Genomic DNA, 25,268 nt, shown 5'->3' on the forward strand with positions numbered 1-25,268 from the left:
GGAGGATATCCATGATAATAGCACAAAGGGTTACCTAGTTACTAGATTTACATAAATAAATTAAAAGGGTCAAAGGCTACTATAGTGCTTGACAATAGTAGGTATTCAATAAATAGATTTATTTCTTCATTTAATAGAACTAAGGTGACATTCTTTATTTTCTGATTAAGTCTACATACCATATGAGGAGTGAACATTAGCCCAATAAATCTTTTCTTTATTATTCCAGTATTTTAGGTCACTGAACATTTATATTATTTAGTCTCATAAACCATCTTACTCAAACTTTGTTCTGGTCACTTTCAGCTATTTCTAAAAGTGAAATTCACCCTCATAACACAAAGATCTGATACCATCAAGGATATTTTTTTTAAGTGCCATTAGTTCTGAAGGCCATCACTGGACTAAGTAAATAACCAAATACTTTCTTAAGGACAACATTCATTTGGACATATAAATTCTGACATTTATGTTTAAAAATCAGTCTCATTCTTTTAGAATAGTATCTCAGTCTTAATAAAGTTAGAAGGCAACTAGACTATCTATAGTTAGAAGTGTTTAGTACAAGCAAACTAAATGGTAATTTATAAATTAAACTAAATGGTAAGATTATAAAAGGAAATCGGGTAGATTTCAAAGCACCTTATTTTTTACCCACAAAAACACAAAGTAAGGTAACAGTTCTCCTCCTTGCTTTAATTACAAAAGTAAAAAGTTACTTTGGCTAAGAAGATAGCAGCATCCAAAACAGTTTTGATATGGCGAAGCCATCCAGAGCTCTCCAAACCCGAAAAGAAATCACTCACAGAAAGACCTTTTGTCCCACTGACTGGAAAAGATAAAAGGCATTTTTATTAGAAAAATGATAAAATTCCTACTTCTCTTATTCAAGCCTGGTAAGAAAGTAAAACTACTGCTTTTATTTTCAGAGTGGAAAATGCAAGATTATAGAGGCACAACTACAATACCAAACCATATCAAATAAATAGATATAATTTTCTGTGGAAAAAAAAATATTGCCATTCCTTTTTTTAGTTTTAATAACAAGCAGGATCATTGAATCACAGAACATGAAGCTAAAAGGGACCTAGAAATCATTTGGTCTAATCCTTCAAGATATAGGTAAGGAAACTACTTTTAATTTTTTTTTAAGTTTCTAACATTCCATTAACTGAAACATGTCTAATTTGATTTTCCTACCAATATATAATATCTAGAAAAGTAGCCTAATATTAAAAAGGAATAAACTATAATCACAGGTTTTTACTATGTTGTACTGATTATTTTTAACATAACTGTAGAAAAAGCTGTAAAAGAACATTATTGTAGAATAGTTATAAATCATACCTTCTAATAGTTTCTGCAAACTAGATCTCATTACATGAATATTCTCAATTCCAACAAACTGGAACCTAATGTTGGAATAGTTGTCTTCATTTTCATAACCTTTTCCAGCTGCTCTATTAGCTATAGCATTCAGCTAAAATACAAAAGAAAACAAAAAATTTTTGAACCAAAGTTTATTTTTTAAAAGTAATTTGCTTTCTTTTCAAAATTTTCTTATTACAAATTTTCATAAAAAGATGTAAGCATGCCATTTTTAGCTAGCAGATACTTAAACTATTCTATCTGCTAAATTTAATTAATATAATCAATCAATTAAAAAAACAAATAACTATTTTAAACAAATGAAAATGTTAGTTTTTTCTTAATGAAGAAAAATGCTAAAAAATACAAATCTTTTTAACAGGAAATCCCAGATAAAAATCCCACATGTTAAATAAACAGAGAGTAAACACGTTATGACTGAGGACTAGAGAGTTCAGATTTGAGTTGCCCTACTGCTTAATATACCAGTCAAATTTTTATAATGTGTAATTTTTAAAAATTTTTTTGTCTTTATTAATTTGTTTGTTTACTTTTAATTTATAGGATTCAATTCCACAATTCCTTGAATTTCAAATTTCCTCCCCCTCTCTCTCCTCCCTCCCCATGGTGGCATACAATCAAGTATAGGATCTGCAAATAGTTTCACATATAATGTGTAATTTTTATATAAAGAGCAATTTTCACTTATCAGAGTCACAGTAATTAAATTGCTATACCTAAATATATTTTTAATTCTTCCAAGTCTTTTGGATATTCCATGATAAAACAGAAAAAAAATATTATTAAATTTACTTATAAATATTTTTAAGATGTGGTTTAATGGGCCAAAAAAGAAGGTAGCTTAATCAATTATTTGATCTGGCCCATAGGCTGAGAATCACTATTGTTATATATGGCAGAGTTACTCATTCACTGATTCACTGCATGTGATAGCTATTTTTTAAAAATAGATCACATACAAAATATGCTTCCAAAATTATCACTACCTGACTTCAAGCCTGACTAGTAAAACATCCAAAAGAAAGTGTACTTTCTCTCTAAAAACAAGTACACAAAGAAGGGAGAGTTGATAAAGATTTGTGCATTCATAAAGAGCAAATCATCCTCAAAACTGCTTTTCTAAATGTTTTACATTATAAACAATTGTTATATCTACTAACTAAATGAGAACTAGTTTAACCAATGACTCCACCCATTAAATAAGTCAAAAATATAAAACTAAAGACTTTCTTACTGGAAATTTTACCAACACTTGTGGTTCTAAAACAATAATTAAAAAAATGATTTTCACAAATCAGAAGTTTTATAAGTTTATGCATTTTCTTCCCTTTGCTAACTTCATAATATTAAGCCATTAAGTTCAATTCATCTTCCTTTTCACCCATTCTTTTTCATTTGTGACTGTAGGATGAGGTAAATTATGTCTAAAACAACTATCATTCCTTTCAAAAGCTGCCTAAGAATAAAAAGTCTTGGGCTCTAGATCGCTCACTCGCGCTTTCTCATTGCTTTCTCTTATTTTCTCATCTCTCCAGATTTTTGAAGAAATCCTCACTACAATTCTGCCAATGTCCTTTTTTGAAGCCCACCAGCTCTGCATGCGATGCTATAATAAAAATTAAAAGTAATATATTAGGTATAACGATCTAATTGGAAAGTTAAAATTAGTTCAATGTTCAGCACCCTATGTGAACTGATTTCAATTTTGCTTATTATAGCCAAGAAAAAAGTTATTCAGGCGCTGAGTCTATGTATCAAAATTTAACTTTATAAGTCAGCCAAATGAGAATTTATTATACAATATTTTTATTCCTCTGTCTCAGTGCTTCCTAAAATAACTCTCTATTTTCCTACATCTTTTACACACACTTATTTCTCTCTAATTAAAGTCCACTATTTCATTAGTTAGGAAATTTCTCCAATTAGCACTACCAAAAAGGAAGACATTTAGATAGCCTCATTTTCCAAAATGTGCTTTGTACTCCTGTATGGCAATATGGTGAAATTACAAATGCACATCATTAATAAAATCTATTTTACATGGAAACTGAACCTATCAAATAAGCAAATTTTTTTCATGGTGAAATATAACAATTATTATTGTGTAAGTGTCTATATGTGGGCCAATCTATATCATTCAAAATGCCCTACAATTAAGAAAAATTAGATAAATATTTCTGGTATTGTGAACAGAGTGAATCATTGCTTATATTGCTTAAGAGATCAGGCAAATTTTTATAACACATAATTTTTACGTATCAGACAATTTTTAATTATCAATCACAATTATTAAATTGCTACATCAATTAAATATACAAACATGCAAAATAGAGTTGCTGGAACCTAACAAACCAAATAATCATTCCTTATATAAAATTTCCATGAAACACACAACAGCAGAAATAACCAAGCTTTCAAAAGTTCACAGGTTACATACACATACACCAAAATATGCTCAAGATGTTCACTCTGCATTGCTAAGAAATTGTTTTAATCCTATGGTGCTACTCTGATGTCCTGTAATACTATTTAATGTACTGTGATGTATATAATTTTAGTCCCTATGAGGGGAAAAGGGTCAGAGCAGAAATATAATTTGAAAGAGGATATGGTTACTGCCTCCTCTTACCCTCTTTTTAGAGTTCCAAAGGAAGTATATTGCCTGACTTTTCTTATATATGAGGTAAAAGAAAAAAGAGGTCTCACCATTTGTCAAAAAAAAAAAAAAAGCTTAATGGGAATATGTTCTAGATCTCAAGCAAATAAAAAGCCACATTAAGAGTTACATGCCCTACTCTATGACAACTTTAAAAATCAAATAAACAGTTGTTTAAAAATTTTTTAGGCTCTGACATGTGGCTACTGTACCATTTTATTAGAATTAGCAGTTAAACCAATCAAGCAATCAGATAGTGCACTAAATTAACACTTTTGCTGAATTTTCCAAAATTTTTATTTTGTCATGCAAACAAGTTTAGTGTAGCCCTCCATGTAAGCTAAGACCTGAATCACAAAACCTTATGGTAAGCTCCACCTAAAGCATATTCTAATTTTATGATGGATATATGAAATTAATGTAGTATGTAATATAGTAAATGTAAGATATATTTAACAATTTTTTAAACAAACAAAAATAGTTTTCATAAGTTTGGAGACCCTATTTTTTTTCAATATATGCCATAGTTTAGCAACTCTAAATTCATACTCTCTAGTGAGATATTTAAGAGAGTTGAAAGTATTGAAAACTCCTAGAAATTTAATCAAGAAATGCCTAATGGCAATTTTATTTCACAGAGAATCCCCCAAAAAAGAAAACAAATTATCTTTGCCCACTATAATAAACCTTACATAAAACTATGACAAAGACTACAATTAGCATATTATCTAAATGAAATTCCTTAAATATTATACTGTACTGGGTTTATCTCAACTCCACAAAATGCTATCTCAAGACTGTTCTATTTATATTTTATCCCTTCCCCCAAATTATTTATATTTTAATCTTATCACCTGAAACTTATAGAACTATGAAGGTTATAGCCAATTTTGAATTTGATAAGGCTTCTTTTTAGGTTTATCATGGATCTCCACATCAGAGATATACGCAATAAATGAAGTGGTTTAAATATTTCCCCACTTTGGACTGCTTCTATATTTTTCCCATTTTCAGAAAAAAAAATCTTTAAAATAAGAGAAGGTAAATGCCCCCTATATGTGATAACTTTGTAGTCCTGTCCTTTTGTAGCTAGTATCCACTCAAATGCTAAATATGGGATCATAATTAGCAACAAGGCCAATAGTAGCAATTCACATTGTAGGAAGATTAAAATATTTTATAACAACTTTCTTGTCACCACAAGTTTTAGCTTTAAATTAAGATCTAAAGATAAAAAGGCATATCCTTTTCACAACTCATATTTTAGCAGGTAGGAATACTTTTATTTAAAATATAAATACTACTCCACACTATTAGACATACATACTTTAGGTCTGGTGTCCATGACATACATATACTCATTACTTGGGTTGATTTTACTGATAGCTTTCAACATCTGTTCATCCTCCACACACCTGGCACTGAAACCTGAGAGAGGCTGACTGCATCTGCAAATGGCAGCCTAATTAAAAAAAAAAAGAGAAGGGGGAAAAATACAAATGATCTAAATATCACTAAAATGTTTTAGAAATGCTGAAAAGGAAAAAATATTTACTTAATTTCAAAATGCATTTGTAATACCAATCGAAAGACTGTTTGTTTGTTTTGCCTTTTGGAGGGCAATTGGAGTTAAAGTAACTTGCTCAAGGTTACACGGCTAGTTTTTTTGTGTGGGTGTTAAGTGTCTGAGGCCGGAACGAACTTGGGTCCTCCTGACTCCGGGGCTGGGGCTTTACTCACTGTGCCACCTAGACGCCCAAAAGATAGTTTTAAGACACTGTCTCAAAGACAAATTTCTAATATTTTGGCTTTCCAAGAGTCACTTTCTTAGGTGCCCAAAATATTCACTTATTCATTTTTTATAAGACTATCATAGGTCAGAAGAACATATAAAAATAATGTGTGCCCCAATCTAATGACTCTCATTTTGGAGATAATTCTAGTTTATACCATTTAATCAAATAAAATAATGTACACAAAGTACTATCACAAACCTTCAAGTTTTAAATAAATGTGAGCTGGTGTCACTGTTCTTGTCATTACTGCTATTATTATTATTCTTTAAGTGAGGCCTGCCATTTCAAGTATTGATATAAGGCTAACCAATTAATCAATAAATATTTATTAAGATCTTACTATGTGTATTGACTAATATCCCTAGTGAATATCAATGCAAAAATTTTAAATAAAGTATCAACAAGGAGACTACAGCAATATATCACAAAGATTATATACTATGAACATTTATACCAGGAACACAGGACTGGTCCAATATTAGGGAACTATAAACATAAATACTATAACAACAAAATTATGTTTAATAACAACAAAATAATATGATCAACAGATGCACAAAAAGCTTTTGACAGGATATAAATACCCATTCCTGTTACAAACATAAGAAAGCATAGGAATAAGCAGATCTTCCCTTAATATGATTAGAAGTATCTATCTAAAACCAAGTACCGGCATTATATGCAACACAGATAAACTAGAAGTCTTTCCATTAAGATTAGTGATTAAAAAAGCAAGGATTTCCATTTTCATCATTTTGATTCAATAAAGTATACTATATATAAACATGCTAGCTATAGCAGGAAGACAAGAAAAAGAAATTGAAGCATAGGCAAAGAGGAAATGAAGATGATAGTTTTGCACATGATAGTTTATTTAGAGAACCCTAGAGAATCAACTAAAAAACCTAAATGAAACAATTAACTTCAGCAGCTTATAGGATTTAAAATAAACCCACAAAATCATAAATATTTCTGCATATTACCAATAAAATCCAGCAGGAAGAGACAGAAAGATAAAATGTATTTAAAATAACTATAAACAACACAAAATATTTGGTAGTCCAACTGCCAAGATTATACAGAGTAACTATATGAACATAGTAACAAAGCACCCTTTATTCAAATAAAGACAACTCTAAATAACTGCAGAACTATTAATTTCTCATGGAAAGACCAAGTCAATATACTTATTCAGTGCTATGCCAATCAAACTACCAAAAAATGATTTTAAGGGGTGTATAGGTGGCGCAGTGAATAGAGCACCAGCCCTGGAGTCAGGAGGACCTGAGTTCAAATCCAGCCTCAGACACTTAACACAAAACTATCCATGTGACCTTGGGCAAGTCACTTAACCCCAACTGCCCTCCAAAAAGCAAAAAATCAAAAACAACAACAAAAAAGATTTTATAGGAAAGCTAGAAAAAAATTCAACAAAATTCATCTGTTAAAACAAAAGGTCAAGAATATCAAGAGAATTAATGAAAAAAAAAAGGGAAGGAAGGTAATCTACCCATACTAGATCTCAAACTGTATTATAAAGTGATGATCATAAAAGCAACGTGATGCTGGCTAAGAAATAGAAGTGGCCAATCAGTGGAATAGAGTAGGTACACAAGACATAGTAGTAGCAAATGATCAAAGAAATCTAGTGTTTGATAAACTGAAAGACCCAAACTTTTGGGACAAGAACTCACTATCTGACAAAAAATGCTGAGAAAACTAGAAAATAGTATGGCAGAAACTAGGTATAGGCCAACATCTCACACAGTATACCAAGATAAGGTTAAAATGTGTACATGATTTAAAAATATAAGGGGATACCATAAGCAAATTAGGAAAGCAAAGAAAAGTTTACCTGTCAGATCTATGGAGAAGGGAAGAATTTATGACAAAGAAGAAATAAACAGCATTAATAGATATAAAATGGATAATTTTGATTATGTTAAATTAAAAAGGTTTTGCACAAATAAAACCAATGCAACCAAGATCAGAAGGAAAGCAAAAAGCTAAGAAACAATTTTTACATGAAATGTCTCAGATAAAGGCTTGATTTCTCAAATAAAGAGGACTGAGTCAAATTTATAAGAATGTTTTGCATGATAGTACATGTATAACTTAGATCAAATTGCCTATCATCTCAGTGACAGGAAGGAGAAAATTTGTAACACAAAATTTTAAAAAATGAATGCTAACAATTGTCTTTACATATGAGAAAAAATCATATATATAAAATGACAAGGATGATTTCAGAAAAACACAGGAAGACTTGTGTGAACTGATGGCAAGTGAAGTAAGCAGAACCAGCAGAAAAACGAATATAATGACAACAATATTGTAAAGACAAATAACTATGAAAAATTTAGGAACTATGTTCAACACAATTCCAGAGGATTCAAAAAGAAACATGCTACTCTAATGTACTTTCTGATAAAGAGATGATAGATTCAGAGTACAGTTTGAGACAGATATATATATGCATGCATGTGTGTATAAAAACTTTTCTTGTACATAGTCAATGCTAGAATTGTTTTGCCCGGTAAGACATGTTTATGATGGGTTCGTTTTTCTTACTCCCTCAAGGGGGAAGAGAGAGAGAAATGGGGCGGGGCCGGGCGGACGTCGCCCTTGAGGGAGAAAGAAAATAGATGTTCATGGGAAGGGAAAAACCTATTATATGCCAGGCGTTGTGCTAAGAGCTTATGATAAAAAGACAAAAATAAAAGCTTGGGCTTTAAAAAAAAAAACAAACCATGGGTGGCTAGGTGAAGGAGTGAATAGAGCACCAGCCCTGGAGTCAGGAGGACCTGAAATTTTTTTTTTTCCAAATTTGGCCTCAGACACTTAACACTTACTAGCCATGTGACCTTGGGCAAGTCACTTAACCCCAATTGCCCTACCTTCCCCTCACAAAAAAAGGTAAAAAAACAGAGATAAACATGTATAAATATAAGTAAATATAAAATAAACAGAAGATAGTTTAGAAAGAGATTACACTAAAAGCTAGGAAGAATAAGAAAGACTTTTTGTAGGAGAGGTGCTTGAGCAGAGAAAGCATTCCAGACATGTAAGACGGCCAGTATAAAGGTCTGGAGATAGGAGATGGGAGAGCTGTATTTCAGGAACAGCAAGAGGGCCATTTTGGGAGAACAGCAGAGTGAGATGAGTAGGCTGGAAAGGTAAGTTGGGGCCAAGTTATGAAGGCCTTTAAGAAGCCAAAAAGAGGAGTTTATATTTAATAGGAGTCCTTGGAGTATACCGAGTTAGGACAATAGCCAGATCTACACTTAAGGAAAATCACTTTGGCAGCACTGAAAAGAATGAATGGACCAGGGGACAGACTTGAAGCAGAAAGCCTAGTTAAGAAGTTTTACAACATTCCAGGCAAGAAATAACTAAGGGCCTGAACTAATGTGGTGGCTTGTCTGAGTAGTGAGAAGAAAACAGATGAGAGATGTAGAGATAACAAGATTTAGCAACTGATGAGACATCTGGGATGAGGGAGAGTGAGGAGTTGAATATGACAGTGAGTATTTCTATCTGGGTGTTTCCTAGTTTGCCTATTTAACCACTCCTCAGTCTCCTTTGCTGGATGGTCATCCATATCATGACATGACTCTTCTAACTGCTGGTTCTCAAGACTGAGCATTGGAGCTCTCCACTTTGCATCTGCTGCCCTACCTGGTTTCAACCCTAAGGAACAAGATGCCCCTCTCAGAATGACCTCATCACTTCTAAACTCACCACCATGTTGCTAACTCAAGCCCTGATTGACCCCAAATCCCTGAGTCTCCTCTCCCAACTCCTCCCAATGCCTCTTTATAGAGGACAGAAACTGGACTCTCAGATCACTCCACTTTGAATCTGCTTCCCTGCCTGGTTTCAAGTTCAAGAACAAGATGCTCATGCACTGGGTACCCCCTGGTGTCCCATCTCATTTGCCCTTCTCCCTTCAGTCCCCTTTTCCTCTCTCCTTTTGTGTGTTGTCTTCCTCATTATACTGTAAACTTATTGAGGGCAGGGACCATGTTTCTTTTTATTAACTGCATTCCCAATGCTTAGCACAGTGTTTCACATGCCATAGGCACTTAATGTTTATTGGATTGGATGGATTTATTGGAAAACCTCTTCTCTTCTCCTTCTACCATCTCTTGGTAACCTCATTGGTTCCCATGGGTTTAACTATTATCTCTATGCAGATGACCCCCAAATATATATCCAGACTATCTCTCCCCTGAGCTTCAGTTCTGCATTACCAATTGTCTACTGGACATTTCAAACTGTATGTCCCAGAGACATGATATACTCAACATGTCCAAAGCTAAATTCACCATCTTTCCCCAAAAACTTTTCATTCTTGTAAACTTCCCCTATTTCTGAAGAAGACATCACTACTTAGTAGTTATGGTTCCTAATCTTGCCATTTCTACTTTTACCACATCTCTCACTTCCAACTCTTCTCTATACTCACAAAGCTACTGTAATAATGTCAAGCAGAGACAACTTCCAAGGTTCAGAATACCAGCATATTAACTCTCTATTTTATTCAGGGACAAATTAAGGCAAAACATTCACAGAACAGAGAAAATCAAAATACAGCATTCACCAAGTGTAATTCAATAATTTCCAAGTACTACTCCACCCTTGGACAGTACAATCATTTAGTCAATCACAAAGTCTTCTCAAATGGAAATAAGTTTCCAATCATAAACAAAGTGCATTCATTTGGTCAATTGCAGAGCACAAAAAAGTCAAAAAGTTTCCCACAACAAAAGGGGGAGTGGAGAGCACAAAAGCCATCTACCCCTGAGCTACAACAAGGTTAAGATATCATCACAGCATTTAATACCCAAGGAGAGGTCTTTTCTTCATCTTGACCCAAGGCAAGTCCTCGGCAATCTCTGTTCCTGGGGAGACAAAGCCTAACAAAACCACAAGATACACTGCCAGTGTCCTCATCAATTCACTCTGTCTACAGAACAGTCTCAGGACCCCTGAAAACATCAACAAGACCCTCTTCCAGGATTTCTGTAAACATACAACAAGAGAATCCTTCTTCAGGGCTTCTGAACCAACAGCAAGGTTCCAGGACCTCTGCACAACAGCACTGTCCTTCACCAGCAGACAAATCTGGCAAAACAATATCAAAACAGACAGACAACATCCTGGCATCACAGCCATGTCTCCTCAGTCCTTGGCAACTCTGGGTGGCAGCTCTCAAAAGTCCTGGGCAGCTCCAACTGGCCGTCAGCAATCCTCTCTTTCTCTCTGCCTCCACAATGCTGCTCCCAAAAGTTCTTCTGCTTCTCTCTGCTTGGGCCTCTCGGTAAATCCACGGGCCCAGCTCCTCCCAGTTCAGCCCTCTATTTTCACAAGCCCATCCCACAAGTGGGATTCACAAGCTCTGGGTTTCAACACTCAACCCAAAAACCAAGCCCATACAGGGGGATCTTTAAATTCCATTACTATTATAGCTACCATCTTAATTCAGACTCTTCATCACCTCTTACTTAGATTACTGTAATAGTGTCCAAATTGGTCTCCCTCTTCTGTTTAGCTTCTAAAGTCCTATATAACCTGTTCCTAACCTATCTTTTCAGGTTTGTTGGACATTACTTTCCCCTCTCATACTCCTTAATACAACCAAACTGGCTTTCTCTCTGTTCCTCACTCACAACACTGTCTCTCATTTCTATTCCTTTACAATGGCCATCCTATATGCACTGTCTCCTTATCTTCACCTCAGTTAAGTCCTCTTATTTTAAGAAGCCGCTCAAACAACATCTGCATGAAATAAGCCTGTCATGAGCCCCTACAAAAGCTAGTGCCCACCTTCCAAAACTGCCTTGCATTTACTACTTTGCATATAATTAACTTTATGTTTATGGTGTACATATATATTTCTATAAGTACCTGTTGTCTCCCATATTAGAATATAAGCTCCTTGAGAATAGGAGTTATTTCATTATTTGTACTTGTATCCACAGAGCTTACCACAGTGCCTGACACATAATAAGTGCCTAATAAGTACTTGCTGATTAAGTGACCAGCAGAAATAGAAAAGTTTGGAAGAGATGTAAATTTGAGAGGAAAGCCAAGTTCTAACAAGATTTCCCTGGAACAGTCAGTTAGAAATAAACAATAGGCAGTTGGTATTGCAAAAATATGGATATTTAAACATGTTTAACTACTCAAAAGGGATATGTGAGCTCATAGATTTGGAAGTCCCTCCAATGATGCAGATCAAAACCCAGAAAGGCTTGCAATCCTGGACAGCTCTTGTCCATGTCCCTTCAGAAGTTCACCAGAGGGGGTTCTTAAATCTCTGGTAGCCTAAGTTTCCTCACCTGTAAAAAAAAAATGGGGTTAAACCACATGACCTTTGAGGTAACTCTCAGTTCTAAATTTATGATCTTAGACACTACAAAATGCTAGATATCTAATTTGTTTTACTTAAAAGTTTTAAAAATTTAATAAAGAAAATGAAATATGGTTTCTCTTGTCAGCAAAAGCATTAGAATATTAAATTTTTACACCTGGTTTCTGTTGCTTTGGGTCACTGAAATTTGAATACAGATTGTAACACAACCAAAAGAAAAGCAAAGGGTTTGTACCTTTTTATCCTGATAATAATATGACAGTACTGGGAATCTTCCTTTGCTCCGGAACTTGGAACTACCAACAATTACTGGTATAGTTGCCTTCCCAGGAACATAAAGGTCTCTGGGATAGGTTTCACAAATCTGTAAGAAAGCAACTAAATTTAAACATTTGATTCATATTCCAAAAATAATCTACATGAAAACTACCAAAAGAAAACTCTGCAAGTAGATTTTACTTGTAAAAATTATCTGTTCTGGGGCGGCCAGGTGGCTCAGCAAGTAAGAGCACTGGCTCCAGTGTTGGGATGACCTGGGGATCAAATCCGGGCTCAGATACTTAGCACCACACCCAGAAATAACTGGACGTGTAACCTTGAGCAAGTTACTTAATCTCGATTGCTTTAAAAAAAAAATTATCTGATCCCCCTCCTCCAAATGTCCCAAAACACCGATGATCAGAAAAAAACGCATCAAAATACCCCCAAGATATCACTTCATACTTATCAAACTAGTAAAGTTCCTAAAAAATAGAAAAACTTTTGAAGAAGCTGTGGAAAGATAATTGTGCTAATTTACTTCCAGTAGAGGTATAAATTGGCTCAACTTTCCTGAAAGACAATGTGGAATTATATAAGACCACTAAATTGTCCATTACCCTTATCCCAGAGATTCTACTGTTAGAACAATATCCCAAGGTCATTCACATCTGCACAAAAATGTTTCCAGCATTATGTGTGCCCAAACAAACTATGTGCTCCACAATTAAGGGAAGGCTGAACAAAGGAATTCAGAAAGACATGGGAAGATTTCTATGAACTGATGAGAAGGGTTCAATAAAATCTCAATACATATAACTACAACAATGTAAATAAAGTCAACATAGAGAGATAATAACACTCCAAACAAATAAAATGATCCATCTCATTACCATACTGTCAAAATTATATAACATTTTTCTATTACTAACTGATAAACTAATTTGGGGGAAGGGAGGGAAGGCGCCCTGGGAATATACACTATTTTAATTTTAAAAACAAAAGATGTTAGGTGAAGAGTTACAGGAAGCAGTTAGCTCCACAATGATAATATTAGGTTATAAATGGGTAACGAGCCAGACAATCTTACAGCAAGTTTTCTTGACTTTACAATGGTGTTTTGATTACAATACATTAAATAATGTATTACAAAATGTGACTGATTGAAGCAATTTTACATAGCGGATGGCAATACTTAAAAATAAATCTTACCATACCATTCTCTGATCCTTTCCCCTCTCCCTCCCTAATCTCTGCCCTTCTTTCCCAAAGTCAAGTCACTTTGGAAACTCCCTCAGGGAAAGTACCAAACCCAGATTTACCTTGTAGTCTCGATTTGCATCGGACAACTCCCAGTTGAAATTGGGAACTCCCATTCTTCTATATTCCTCAGTCAAGTCAATGAGTTGCCAACCCTGTACCCGTTCAGACTCATTTTGTTTAGGATTATAAGAAAATGCATAGAGGTCTTCATATTTTGCTATTTAAAGAAATAATATGTAAATATTTACTAGAACAATCTTCAGAAAAATAAGCAAATTTTAAAATGAGTAAGATGGTTTTGAGGGGGTTCCCATATTTTAAAAATCTCCAAAGAGACATCCATTGCCTGAAAATATTTAAACACAATCTTATTCTTAAGGTTTTTTGATTCGGCTATATTCATATAGTTAACTAAAAATATACAGCTACTTATAAATTGTTTTAAAATATCATCTAACAATCCAGGATAAAATTTAGCAAACTAAAAAACTTTAGACAGATGAATAATGTAGTATACCATAAGTTCAATTTCTCTACTAAAACATTTTAGAATTAAAAAATATTTTAAGCAACTAAGAGCAAATGGCAGCTACTTATCTGCCCATCTACCATCTCTCCCAAATGAGGTAAAATATATTCATGCAACAGGAACAGTAGAACTGTAACCAAAACAAATAAACAAACAAACAAAAAGACTGAGAATAGCAAGTGCTCAAGAATATATATATACACTCTAAAGGTAGTGGGGAAAAAAGAAGAAAGACACAGTGATGATTCAGGAGTTCACAAACTAAGAACAGCAAAAGTTGCAGGAAGCTCAAAAGAGCCTACCTACCCAGTCAGCAACTATTCAGTGCTACCAGAACCAGATTTAATATGAAATAGATGAGGCAATGTCATGGGTCCCATGACTTGTAAGGGAGAGGGAAAGGAAGGAAATAGAACCAGAGAAGAACACAAGCATATAAAAATGTTCCCAGGACATCTTAAAAAGTTAGATCTGATCAGTTTAAAAAGAAAAAAAGGTACCCAAGTACCAAGTATTCAATTTTGGCTTTCAGGGATATGTGTGTGTGTATGAGATAAAACTCCCAGATCCAGTTAGAAGACAAAGTCATTCAGATTTCCAAAGCTGATTAAAAATCACTCTCTGGGCTCTGTATTACTATAGATTATGGGACACCTTTCTCTGTTAAGTGTGTTATTACTTAAAGTAAGATTCCTCCTTTTCATGATATTCATCACATTTCAAAGAACCACTCCTCTTTTCTTTCTCTCTCCCCATGCCCCCCATACATATATACAGAGCCAAAACAGCCCATTCCCTTTGCTATCAGGAACTGTCCACAAGCATGCTAACTAACCTACTTTGCCCTAAGTTTCATGCCTTCTAATGCCAATCATGATGCTATTCACCCTGGTCATATAATGCCCATTTAAAATTTGTTATTGCTCCACTAGCTTCCCATATCCTCCTGAAGCATTCGACTGACTCTGCAAAAAGTGTTATTTCTCTATATCTTGGTTATTTAGGTCATCGCTGTAGGTTTTATTTTAGCAATTCAGATTAATACTTATCTGACCATCCCTACATAATAATGACTTTCTAAGACAGACAGAATATTCAAGAACCTGTACTTAAAGTTACTCATCAAGTCAAACTAATAATAAATATCAAGACCAAGACATTAAATATCCTATTCCAAAAGTAATTCAGCGATGTCTTGAATCTAAGTAATTATCATACCTTGTCTTGACAGTTGTAGCAAAGAATTATAAATATCATGGCAATCTCTTTCTCGTGGAACAATGAAGTGCACTATCCTGAAGTTCTTACACTGAATCACAAGGGGACATCCAGATGTGGTCAAAGCAAGTTTCTCTACTGCAGCAATGTGATGATGCAATATCTACCACATACAAGAAACAATTAGATCATTAGTGTGAAAAGGTCCAAGCAATCTATCTTTATAATCATGCATAAATTAATACTGCTAAAAATGTTATTTTAAAAGGGTAAAAATATCACATGATATACAAGAATTCAAAAGCAAAAAAAAAAATCAGTAATATTTTAATCATTCAAATGCTGTCAAAAGTCAGTAACCATCAGAAGATGGTTAGTCCTCACAGAGAACTTTCATAATTGTCTAATGTGCTTAGTATTTCAGTTTTCAGTATTTATATATTATCCATTTCTAAACAATAAACTCTGTGAGGGCATGGGCCTTGTTTTCTCTAACCTTTGCATCTCCTTCAGAGACTAGCACAGTGCTCTGCACACAGTGAGTCCTTAAATGTCTGTTATATAAATGAATGCTGTTAATAAGTTTAAATTAAATATAAATACACAAGAGAAAAACCTTACAGGCAAGAGATAAAAGGTACAAATATGCATTAGACATTCTGACTCATACTCAGCTAATTTTTAATAGTAATTTCAGAAGACTTAAGTTTGTTCATGCAGATCTATATACAGAGATTCACTCCTTAAAGGTAATTTTATGACTCTTTTTCTTAACTGCTATTAATAAGATACTGCTTTCTAATAATATCTTCCATCTGTAGAGTAGTTTATATCTTGTAAAATACTTTCCTACAAATTATCTTATTTGACTCTCACAATTAACTCTGTGAAGCAGTCAGCTTTAAAGAAACAAAAGCTCATGGAGATTTCGATTTGTCTTAAGTCAGACAGCAAACTGGTATCAGTTGGGATTAGAACCATGTTTCCTAGGTTACAATGTCATTTCCCTCTATTTATCAATTCTCATTTCCTTTTATTTGTATAATGCCTATGAAAATTACAACAAAATGACAGAAAATGTTCACCTAATGCAATATGATGAAAATAGCAGTGATCACATAGCACCCTAAAAGTAATTCCTTAGATTTAATTTCCTACTTTTCAAATGGCAAAAGTGGGGTACATACAATGGGATCAATTCAATTCTACTATGCTCAATTAAATAAAAATTCAGAATTTACTATATGCAAGATACTACCCTAGTTAGGCTGAGGCAAAAAAATGAAAAATCCATTTGAAAAATTTCATGAGTAAAAAAATCATAGCAATGGAGGGCCTTCAGTAGGTATCTAGTCCCATCTAGAAATGAACAAGAATTCACTCTGTCAACAATCTACATAACATGTCATCCAAACTTTACTTGAAGACCTCTAAGGAGGGGAAATCCTTTACCTGAGAAAAGTTATTTTACTTTTGGATAGCTCTAATTATTAAGAAGTTTTTCAGGCCATCAAGCCTAAATTTGTTCCTCTGAAAATTTCACCCATTGCTTCTAGTTTGGATTTCTAAAACCAAGTAGGACAGGTCTAATTCCTTTGACACACAAGAGCTTTTCTACTCAAACACAACTATCATGCTCTTTCTTTAGTCTTTACAGATGAGGAAACTTAAGGTAATCAGAGGTTAAGTGACTTGCCAAGGCCACAGCTAGTAAGTGTTTGAGGTGGGATTTGAACTCAAGTTTCCTTTCTCTAAGTCCAACACTCTACTGAAAGCAATGCCTAGCTAGGCAATAAGAGCAAAGGAATATAAATCTGGGAGGAATCAAGAAAATTTTCATGTAGAAGATGGTCCCTGAGCTAATAATAATATTAGCTAACATTTAACAGTGCTTATTATGTACCAGGAACTATGCTATACTTTACAATTATTACTGAATTTGATCCTCACAAGCCTGGGAATTCAGCTTAGTACATGTCTGACCATCCCATCCCTACATTATAACGATTTTCTAAGACAAAATATTCAGGAACCTGCACTTAAAGTTATTCATAAAGTCAAACTAATAATAAATATCGAGACATTAAATACTCTATTCCCAAAGTGATTCAATGATGTCTTGGATCTAAGTAATTATCATACCTTGTCTTGAAAGCTGTAGCAGAGTTATAAATATCATTACAGTTAAAAAAAATTAGGCAGCCAGAGGTTAAGTGACTTGTCAGAGTCACACAGCCAGAAGTGTCTGAGGTCAGATTTAAACTCAAGTCTTCCTGATTCTAATTGTGGCACACTATCTACAGAACCATCTGGCTGCCCCTCAGAAAACAAAACTTAACTAGCCATGACTCCAAGCTTAGGCTTTCTTCCCACCATGGTAACAGCTCTGGCTTTCACACTGATGTCGCTCAAGCATCACATTCCTGCTCTTAATTATGTTTTACGTTGTGATCACCAGCTTCTTCTTGAAGATGAGCTTCTGCATTGATAATAAGTTTTATGACAAAAACATAGTAAAGGAACTACATAAGAATCAGAAATTCTGATTCTAAGGAGACCCTAAGATCACTAGAGCTGAAGTCAGTACATGTGGGTTCAGATTCCTGTATCCACTCATTTGTTACTAGCAGGAAAAAAAAAAGTCATTCAGTTACAAAGGACTCAAGATGGAAAATGCTATTCACATCCAGAGAAAGAATTGACAGACTCTGAATGCAGATCAAAGAATACTTTTTTCACTTATTTTTTTTTCATGTTTTTTTTTCTTTTGATTTGTTTCTTCTTTCACAGCTATGACTAATATGGAAATGTTTTACATGATTGTCCATATATAACCTATATCAAACTGCTTACCATTTTAGGAAGAAGGGAAGGGAGGGATATGGAAGGGAGAAAAATTTGGAACTCAAAATTTTGTAAAAATGAATGCTAAAAATCATCTTTACATATAATTTGGGGGAAAACACTACTAGAAATGGGTAGGTCAAGACACAGACTTGTTTCATTTTATTATCCAGATGTTTCAAAGGAATTTAAATCATTTAAACCATTAACTACCACAGCCATCAATTATAAAATCATTTATGAAACATTACAGAAGATGGTGAAAATAATTAATGTCGATTCAGCTTGTGAAACTGTTTAGCAGTAGTTTTTATAATACATCTTAAAGACCTTAAACATCTGATCTTTTTCATATGGTTTAAAAATGTTATAAATGAAATATCATAGTATGTACACTTTTTTTTTTTGCTTTTTGGAAGAGTAATTGGGATTAAGTGACTTGCCCAAGGTCACACGGCTAGTAAGTATTAAGTGTCTGAGGCCGAATTTGAACTCATGTCCTCCTGACTCCAGGGTTGGCACACTATTCACTGCACCACCTAGCTGCCCCAGTACGTACACTTTTAAGCATGTACTTCATTCATACCATTCACTTTTAAACATCATTTTATTTAAAAGTACCTTTATAAAATTCAACTTAAAAATTTTCAATTAAATTTAATTTAATAAACATTGATTAAGTATCTACTATGTTCCAGGCACTGGAGATACAATTAAGAGGCAAAAAAGAGTGCCTTACCTAAAGGAGTTCATAATCTAATGGACTGTTATTTCACCTCTATGGGTCTCTTTGCTCATCATCAGTAAAATAAAAGGGCTAGACTGGATGATCACTAAAACCCCTTTTAGCTCTAAATGTGTGATAAGTAATAGAGAAGAAAATTTTTCAAAAAATTGCTTCCATATTCATGACATAAAATTTCCTGCTGCAAGAAGCCCCATATTGAGGTGGCTAGTGGCGCACTGCCCCTGGAGTCAGGAGGACCTGAGTTCAAATCTGGCCTCAGACACTTGACACACTTACTAGCCCCGTGTGACTCTGGGTAAGTCTTAACACCAGTTGCCCTCCAAAAAGCAAAAAAAAAAAGAAAGAAAAAAAAAGCCCCATGTTTATCAGGAAATAAGCTATTAGTCCATGTGCTGTTAGTATACTTTTTATTATAAAAAGAAAAGTTTTTTTTTAAAGGAAAATGCCAATCATTAAAATTTTCAGAGACAAAATAATGTTAGGGCATGATAGCTGTTATTATGCAGCTAAACAATACAACTAGAAACCTTACCCAAGTTTCTTCCTGAAGAGAATCTATAAATAATAGATGTGTTGCTGTAAGGTAGAGTGTTCCGGTTAATGACTTATTGTTTGTGCTGAATCGGTCAAGTAATTTCACCTGTTCAACCTAAAAAGAAACAGCATATAATTTTAATTTCAAAAATAATACAAACGCTTTTCATTATTCAATTTAACAAACATTTATTCACTTCAGTCAAATATCTAATATCACAAGGCTCAGAGAATACAAAAATGACAAAAGTTCTCAATCTTCATAGGGAAAATAGGACATGTACATACAAAAGCTTGATAAAATACAAAGTGTCTCCAAAGTCTTAAAGCATTAAGCTATTAACACTTAAAACTGCACTAAGACTTCGGGTACTATATTAAAACGTGACAGGGCAAAAAAGAAACAAGGACAAAATGTTCCAAGAAAACTTGGGGGGAAAAGTTTCAGCTGACTTGATCAGGAAGGCCTTACTTAGGAGGAAGAAGTTGATCTGGGCCCTAAAGTACGTGAAAGATTTCAAGAAATTAAAAAGAGTAGGGTGTGTGGATCACAGGCATGCAGGATGCAAAATACAAACTGAGACAGGAATAATTAGTGCAGTTTGGCTGACATGTAAAGTGATTAAAATAAATTTGGGAAGGAAGGTTTAAAACTAGGTTGTTGAGGTCCTTAAGTGCCTGGCTAAGTAGTTTGGAATTTGCCCTATAATCAACTAATAAAGCAAGAGAATGATACATCTTACCCACTAGAAAGATTATTTTGGTAACTGTGTAACCAAGAAGAGAAGATGGAGCCAGGGAAACTTTTTAGGAGGTTATTATAACAGTCCCTGCAAGAGAAGAGGACGGCTTGAATTATAGTGGTGGCAGGGTAAGTGGATAGGGAGAGAGGATTCTGTACAAATAGAATCAACAAAATTTGGCAAATAGCTGAACTTAGTGGAAAAAGAAGAAGGAGGAGTCAAGGATGATTCCAAGGCTTTGAACCCAGAAAGTTCAGAAGCCCATGTGACCTGTCATCAACAGAAACAGGCAATTAGGGTGAACAGTTAGTGAGGAAGTGGAAGCACCAAGTGCAGACCACTCTTTGTAGAGGTTTGTAAAGAGAAACACACAATCATTAAATGATTCCTGTTGAGAGGTACTAGGAGAGATGCACAGTTTAGATAACACCCAATTCCTACCTCATGAGATTTGTAGTAGAAACTCAATACATCGACAGAAATAGCTTTAATATACAATATGATAGACATATTACAGAGTTACAAAAAAAGTACACTGCACAATCTGAGAGGTAAAGTATTTATCAATTAGTGGAGCAAAGGAAAGCTTTCTCAAAAAATAATAATAATCCTAAACAAAAAATAATAATAATCCAAATTTAGATAGCTCCTCAGGGTTTGCAAAGCATTTTACATGTATTACCTACTTTTGATCTTCTTAACAATTCTAAGAGGGTACTAAAGTTGTCATTCCCTTTTAACAGAGAGGAAGCTGAGGCGAGAAAGAGGTTAAGTGACTTGCACAAGTCCACAAAATTAAGTATCTATTAAAACCCTGGTCTTCCTGACTCCAACTTCTGTATATGCTCTACACACCATGCCATAATGCCTCTCCAAAGGAAATGAGTGTACTACCAATTCAGGTCAAAAAGCCATGTGGATTAGGCAAAGTCAAGAATGAGGAGAAAAGGCAGTGACTCCCCTGCACTCTTACCTAAATCCCTCCAAACACCTTTAAATAATGCCATAAAACAACTCCTGAAGCAGCAGAACCCACAAAATCCCAGGGTGAAATAATTTTCCAGTCCAAGGCAACTTAGGAAAGGCCTGTTGTACCTGTGTAAGGGTGAGGCACAGTCCAGCACAAGTCACACCAGCACAGGCTGGGCCCCAGCAAACCAGGAGAAGACTCTGGGAGCCACTGAATCCAACAGCAGCAGCAGCTTCTTCCAGAGCTCTCAACCCACAGATGGTAAGGGGATTCAACAACTGATCAGAAGGAGATTACAGGGGTTTCTGCTGGCACTGGGGGCAGGACTCTGTTGCTTTGCCCATACTCAGATCTGAGGCACAATCCTGCGTGGCAGTCCCAGGGAAATGAGAAGTACTAGCATACCAGAGCTTGCAGCAGTTGAGGAAAGACCTTCATCACAGTTCCAGGACAGAAAATAGTGCTTGTGGATCACTCAAAACAGAGCACAGGCCAGGAGAGTAATAAACACCTCTCCTTAGAGCATACCACTTTGGAAGAACTGAAAATTTACAAATTCCTAGAAGTATCTCTGGAAACAGTTGTACAAAATCCCTGAAGCTTGGGACTGTGCACCCTCTACCCTGGAAGCAGAACCCGTCTTTTTTTTTTTTTTTGGCTTTTTGGAGGGCTGTTGGGGTTAAACGACTTGCCCAAGGTCACACAGCTAGTTTTTGTGTTAAGTGTCTGAGGCCATATTTGAACTCAGGTCTTCCTGACTCCAGGGCCGGTGCGAGCCACCCCAGAACCGGACTTTAACAAAGATAAAAGTCAAGAAATAAGCTGGGAAAATGAGCATACAACAGAAAACAATTCTGACCACAGAAAGTTACTATGGTGACAAAGAAGTTCAAAACACACACTTAAAAGAAGGTAACAAAGTCAAAGCTCCAAAAAGCAAAGCCTCAAGAAAAATATGGATTGGTCTTAGGCCATGAAAGAGCTCAAAAAGGATTTTGAAAACCAAGTAAGAAAGGTAGAAGAAAAATTGAGAAGAGAAATTAGAATGATACAAGAAAATCATGAAAAAAAGAGTCAACAGCTTAGTAAAGGAGACAAAAAATACTGAAGAAAATAACACCTTAAAAAAACAGAGTAGGCCAAACAGTCAGGTACAAAAATTCACTGAAAGAAAAAAAAAACTTCCTAAAAAGGAGAATTAGTCAAATGGAAACGGAAAAAGGTCACTGAAGAAAATAATTCCTTAAAAATTACAATTGAGGGATGGCACAATGAGTAGAGCACCAGCCCTGGAGTCAGAAGGACCTGAGTTCAAATTCGGCCTCAGACACTTGACACACTTACTAGCCATGTAACCTTGGGCAAGTCACCTAACCCCAACTGCCCTGCCTTCCCCCCTCCAAAAAAAAAAAAGTTACAATTGAGCAAATGGAAACTAATGACTCTATGAGAAATTGAGAAACAATAAAACTAAAAAAATGAAAAAAAAAGAAAATGTGAAATATCTCATTGGTAAAACAACTGACCAGGAAAACAGATTCAGGAGAGATAATTTAAAAATCATTGGATTACCTGAAAGCCATGATCAAAAAAAAAGAGCTTAGGCATCATCTTTCAATAAATTATCAAGGAAAACTGCCCTAATATTCTAGAACTAAACAGCACAATAGAAAGGTATAAAACAGTATAATATCACATTAATTACTCCTATTGAATTTGTAGTCTCTTTAAAAAAAAAAACTTAGATCTTTTTTATACAAACTGTTATATGGCTCCCCCAACCTAGACTTGTAAGTTTATTTTTTTAACCAAAGTATAAAACTTTATATTTATTCCCTACTTAAATTTCATCCAATTAGATTTGACCCAACTTTCTAACCTGTTGAAATCTTTTTCAATCCTGTCATCCAAACTGAAACCTGTTCCTCCTAATTTTGTGTCATCTAAAAATTTGATAGGTAAGCCATCTATGCTTTCATCAAGACATGGATAAAAATGTTAAATGGCTCAGGACCAAGAAAAGTTCCCTGAGGGGACACTCTTTCCTTACAATATGACATTCAATCAACAAGCATTTATTATGCACTTATTATGTGCCAGAGAATGTGCTAGGTATTAGAAGACACAAAAACAAAAAATAAAACAGTCCCTGATCTCAAGGAGCTTGCATTCTATTAGAAAGACTGTGTATATAAAAACATATAAAACAAAAATGAGGTAGTTTAGGAAAAGAGGATGCTAGCATTTTGGGATAAGAAGAAAATCTTCATGGTTCTTGAATAAAAAGAAACCATGAGGCAGAGGTGAAGAAAAAGAGCTTTTCAAGCACGTGGGACAGGCAGTACAAATGCACAGAGACAGAAAATGTGGCATAATGTGTAAGAAACAACAAGGAAGATAGTCTGGCTGGACTTTGGCATGTATAAAGAAGAGGGATATAAAATAACCTTGGACAAACTGGTAAAGGCCAGGTTGTGAAGAACTCTAAAAGCCAAAGAAAAGAATTTATATCTGATCTAATGGAAACCAGATGCTGTTGGGGTTTACTGAGCAGATGACATGATCAACCTGTGCTTTAGGAAGATCTCTTTGACACCTGTGTAGAGGATGGGCTGGTGTGTGTATATTTACTCATAAATTATATACATGTACTACCATATATACTATATCAATATCACATAACATCTATAAAAAATAGACATTAAAAAGAATGAGGAAAAAGATGAAATCATATTTGATCCCAGAATCAATAAGAAGCCAATAAAGTTTGTTAGGTAGGAAAGTGACAAGGTCAGTTGTGTGCTTTAAGCTTATCATTTTGATAGCTAAGAGGGGAAGCAGAAAATGAGGCAGGAAAAGCAAGTAGAAGTCTACTGAAACAAGCAAGACATGAACCTAAACTAGGTTGGTGACTATGTGAATTGAGAAAAGACTGGTATGAGATATAGTGGTAGAAACAAGATTTAACTGACATAAGGAGTCAAGGATGATACCTAGGCTGCGAATCTGGGTGACTGGAAGGATGGTGGTGCTCTCTAAAGGAAACAGTATAGTCAAAAGACATTTTTATGGCATTTTCAATGAACAGCAACCTTTTCTTAAGCTTCTTCATTTAAGGAGTTAAAAGCTGACACAAGAGCTATTTGTACAATTTTACTGTCCTTGAAAGACAAAAAAAAATGAATAGTATCATCTAATATATTAATACCCTAAGTGATTACTTTAAAAAGTTATTCTCAACTCAGAATCAAATGACTATTAAAGTTGGAAGGAAGCTAAAAGATCATCTTGTTCAACCTCTTCATTTTGCAGATAAAGAAACTGTGGCCTATTGAGTAATGTGACTGGCCCAAGGACACACACCTAGAAAATGACAGAACTAAGATTTGAACTGCAGTCATCTGACTCTCAGTCCATTTGTAGCCAAGGTGAGTTTATTATTAATGGTCTATTCATTTGTTCTGAAATGACATTCTTGAAAAGGAGATACAGCATACATATTTACTGAATTGGATATAAATATGGACAAAGTCATGGTACTAAAATTTAAATCAAACGTGCTGTGGCTACTTTGTATAAAAATTAAATTTAAGAGGTAAGAGAGTGGGGCGGGGGAGCACCTATTAAATGCCAGGTACTGTGTGAAGTGCTTTACAAATATCTGGTTTGATCCTCACAATAAATAATCCTGAGAAGAAGATGCTATTGTTACCCCATTTTACAGTTGAGGAAACTGAGGCAGAGAGGTTAAATGACTTACCCAGGGACACATGGTGTCTCATTATATTTGAACTCAGGCTTTCCTGACCTGTATTTACTGTGCCACTGTTGGGCATAATGGGAATGAGCAGAAAATCCCCAAGATTAAAATTGGAAGTGGATTTTATTCCCGAGGGACTGCCGGGGGTCAAATACCCAAATCAGACAGTGAATTGGCATGAACA

At 34.7% G+C, this 25,268-nt stretch overlaps 1 protein-coding gene across 1 annotated transcript in view; it reads right to left on the reverse strand.

Moving 5' to 3' along the window:
- MTMR6 (myotubularin related protein 6) overlaps nt 1–25,268 on the reverse strand; it is a 62,057-nt gene that overhangs the window by 17,353 nt on the left and 19,436 nt on the right. The window contains exons 2-8 of the mRNA XM_069080259.1: nt 19,610–19,726; nt 15,486–15,648; nt 13,798–13,955; nt 12,453–12,581; nt 5,373–5,507; nt 1,348–1,480; nt 720–829 (exon numbers count right to left, since the gene is read on the reverse strand). Coding sequence (XP_068936360.1) covers nt 720–829; nt 1,348–1,480; nt 5,373–5,507; nt 12,453–12,581; nt 13,798–13,955; nt 15,486–15,648; nt 19,610–19,726 — 945 coding nt within the window. The remainder of the gene's footprint in view (nt 1–719; nt 830–1,347; nt 1,481–5,372; nt 5,508–12,452; nt 12,582–13,797; nt 13,956–15,485; nt 15,649–19,609; nt 19,727–25,268) is intronic.

The sequence above is a fragment of the Petaurus breviceps genome, unplaced genomic scaffold, assembly GCF_028583685.1.
Source record: "Petaurus breviceps papuanus isolate PSGF00001 unplaced genomic scaffold, PetGlider_PUasm1.0 91133, whole genome shotgun sequence".
Taxonomy (NCBI): domain Eukaryota; kingdom Metazoa; phylum Chordata; class Mammalia; order Diprotodontia; family Petauridae; genus Petaurus; species Petaurus breviceps.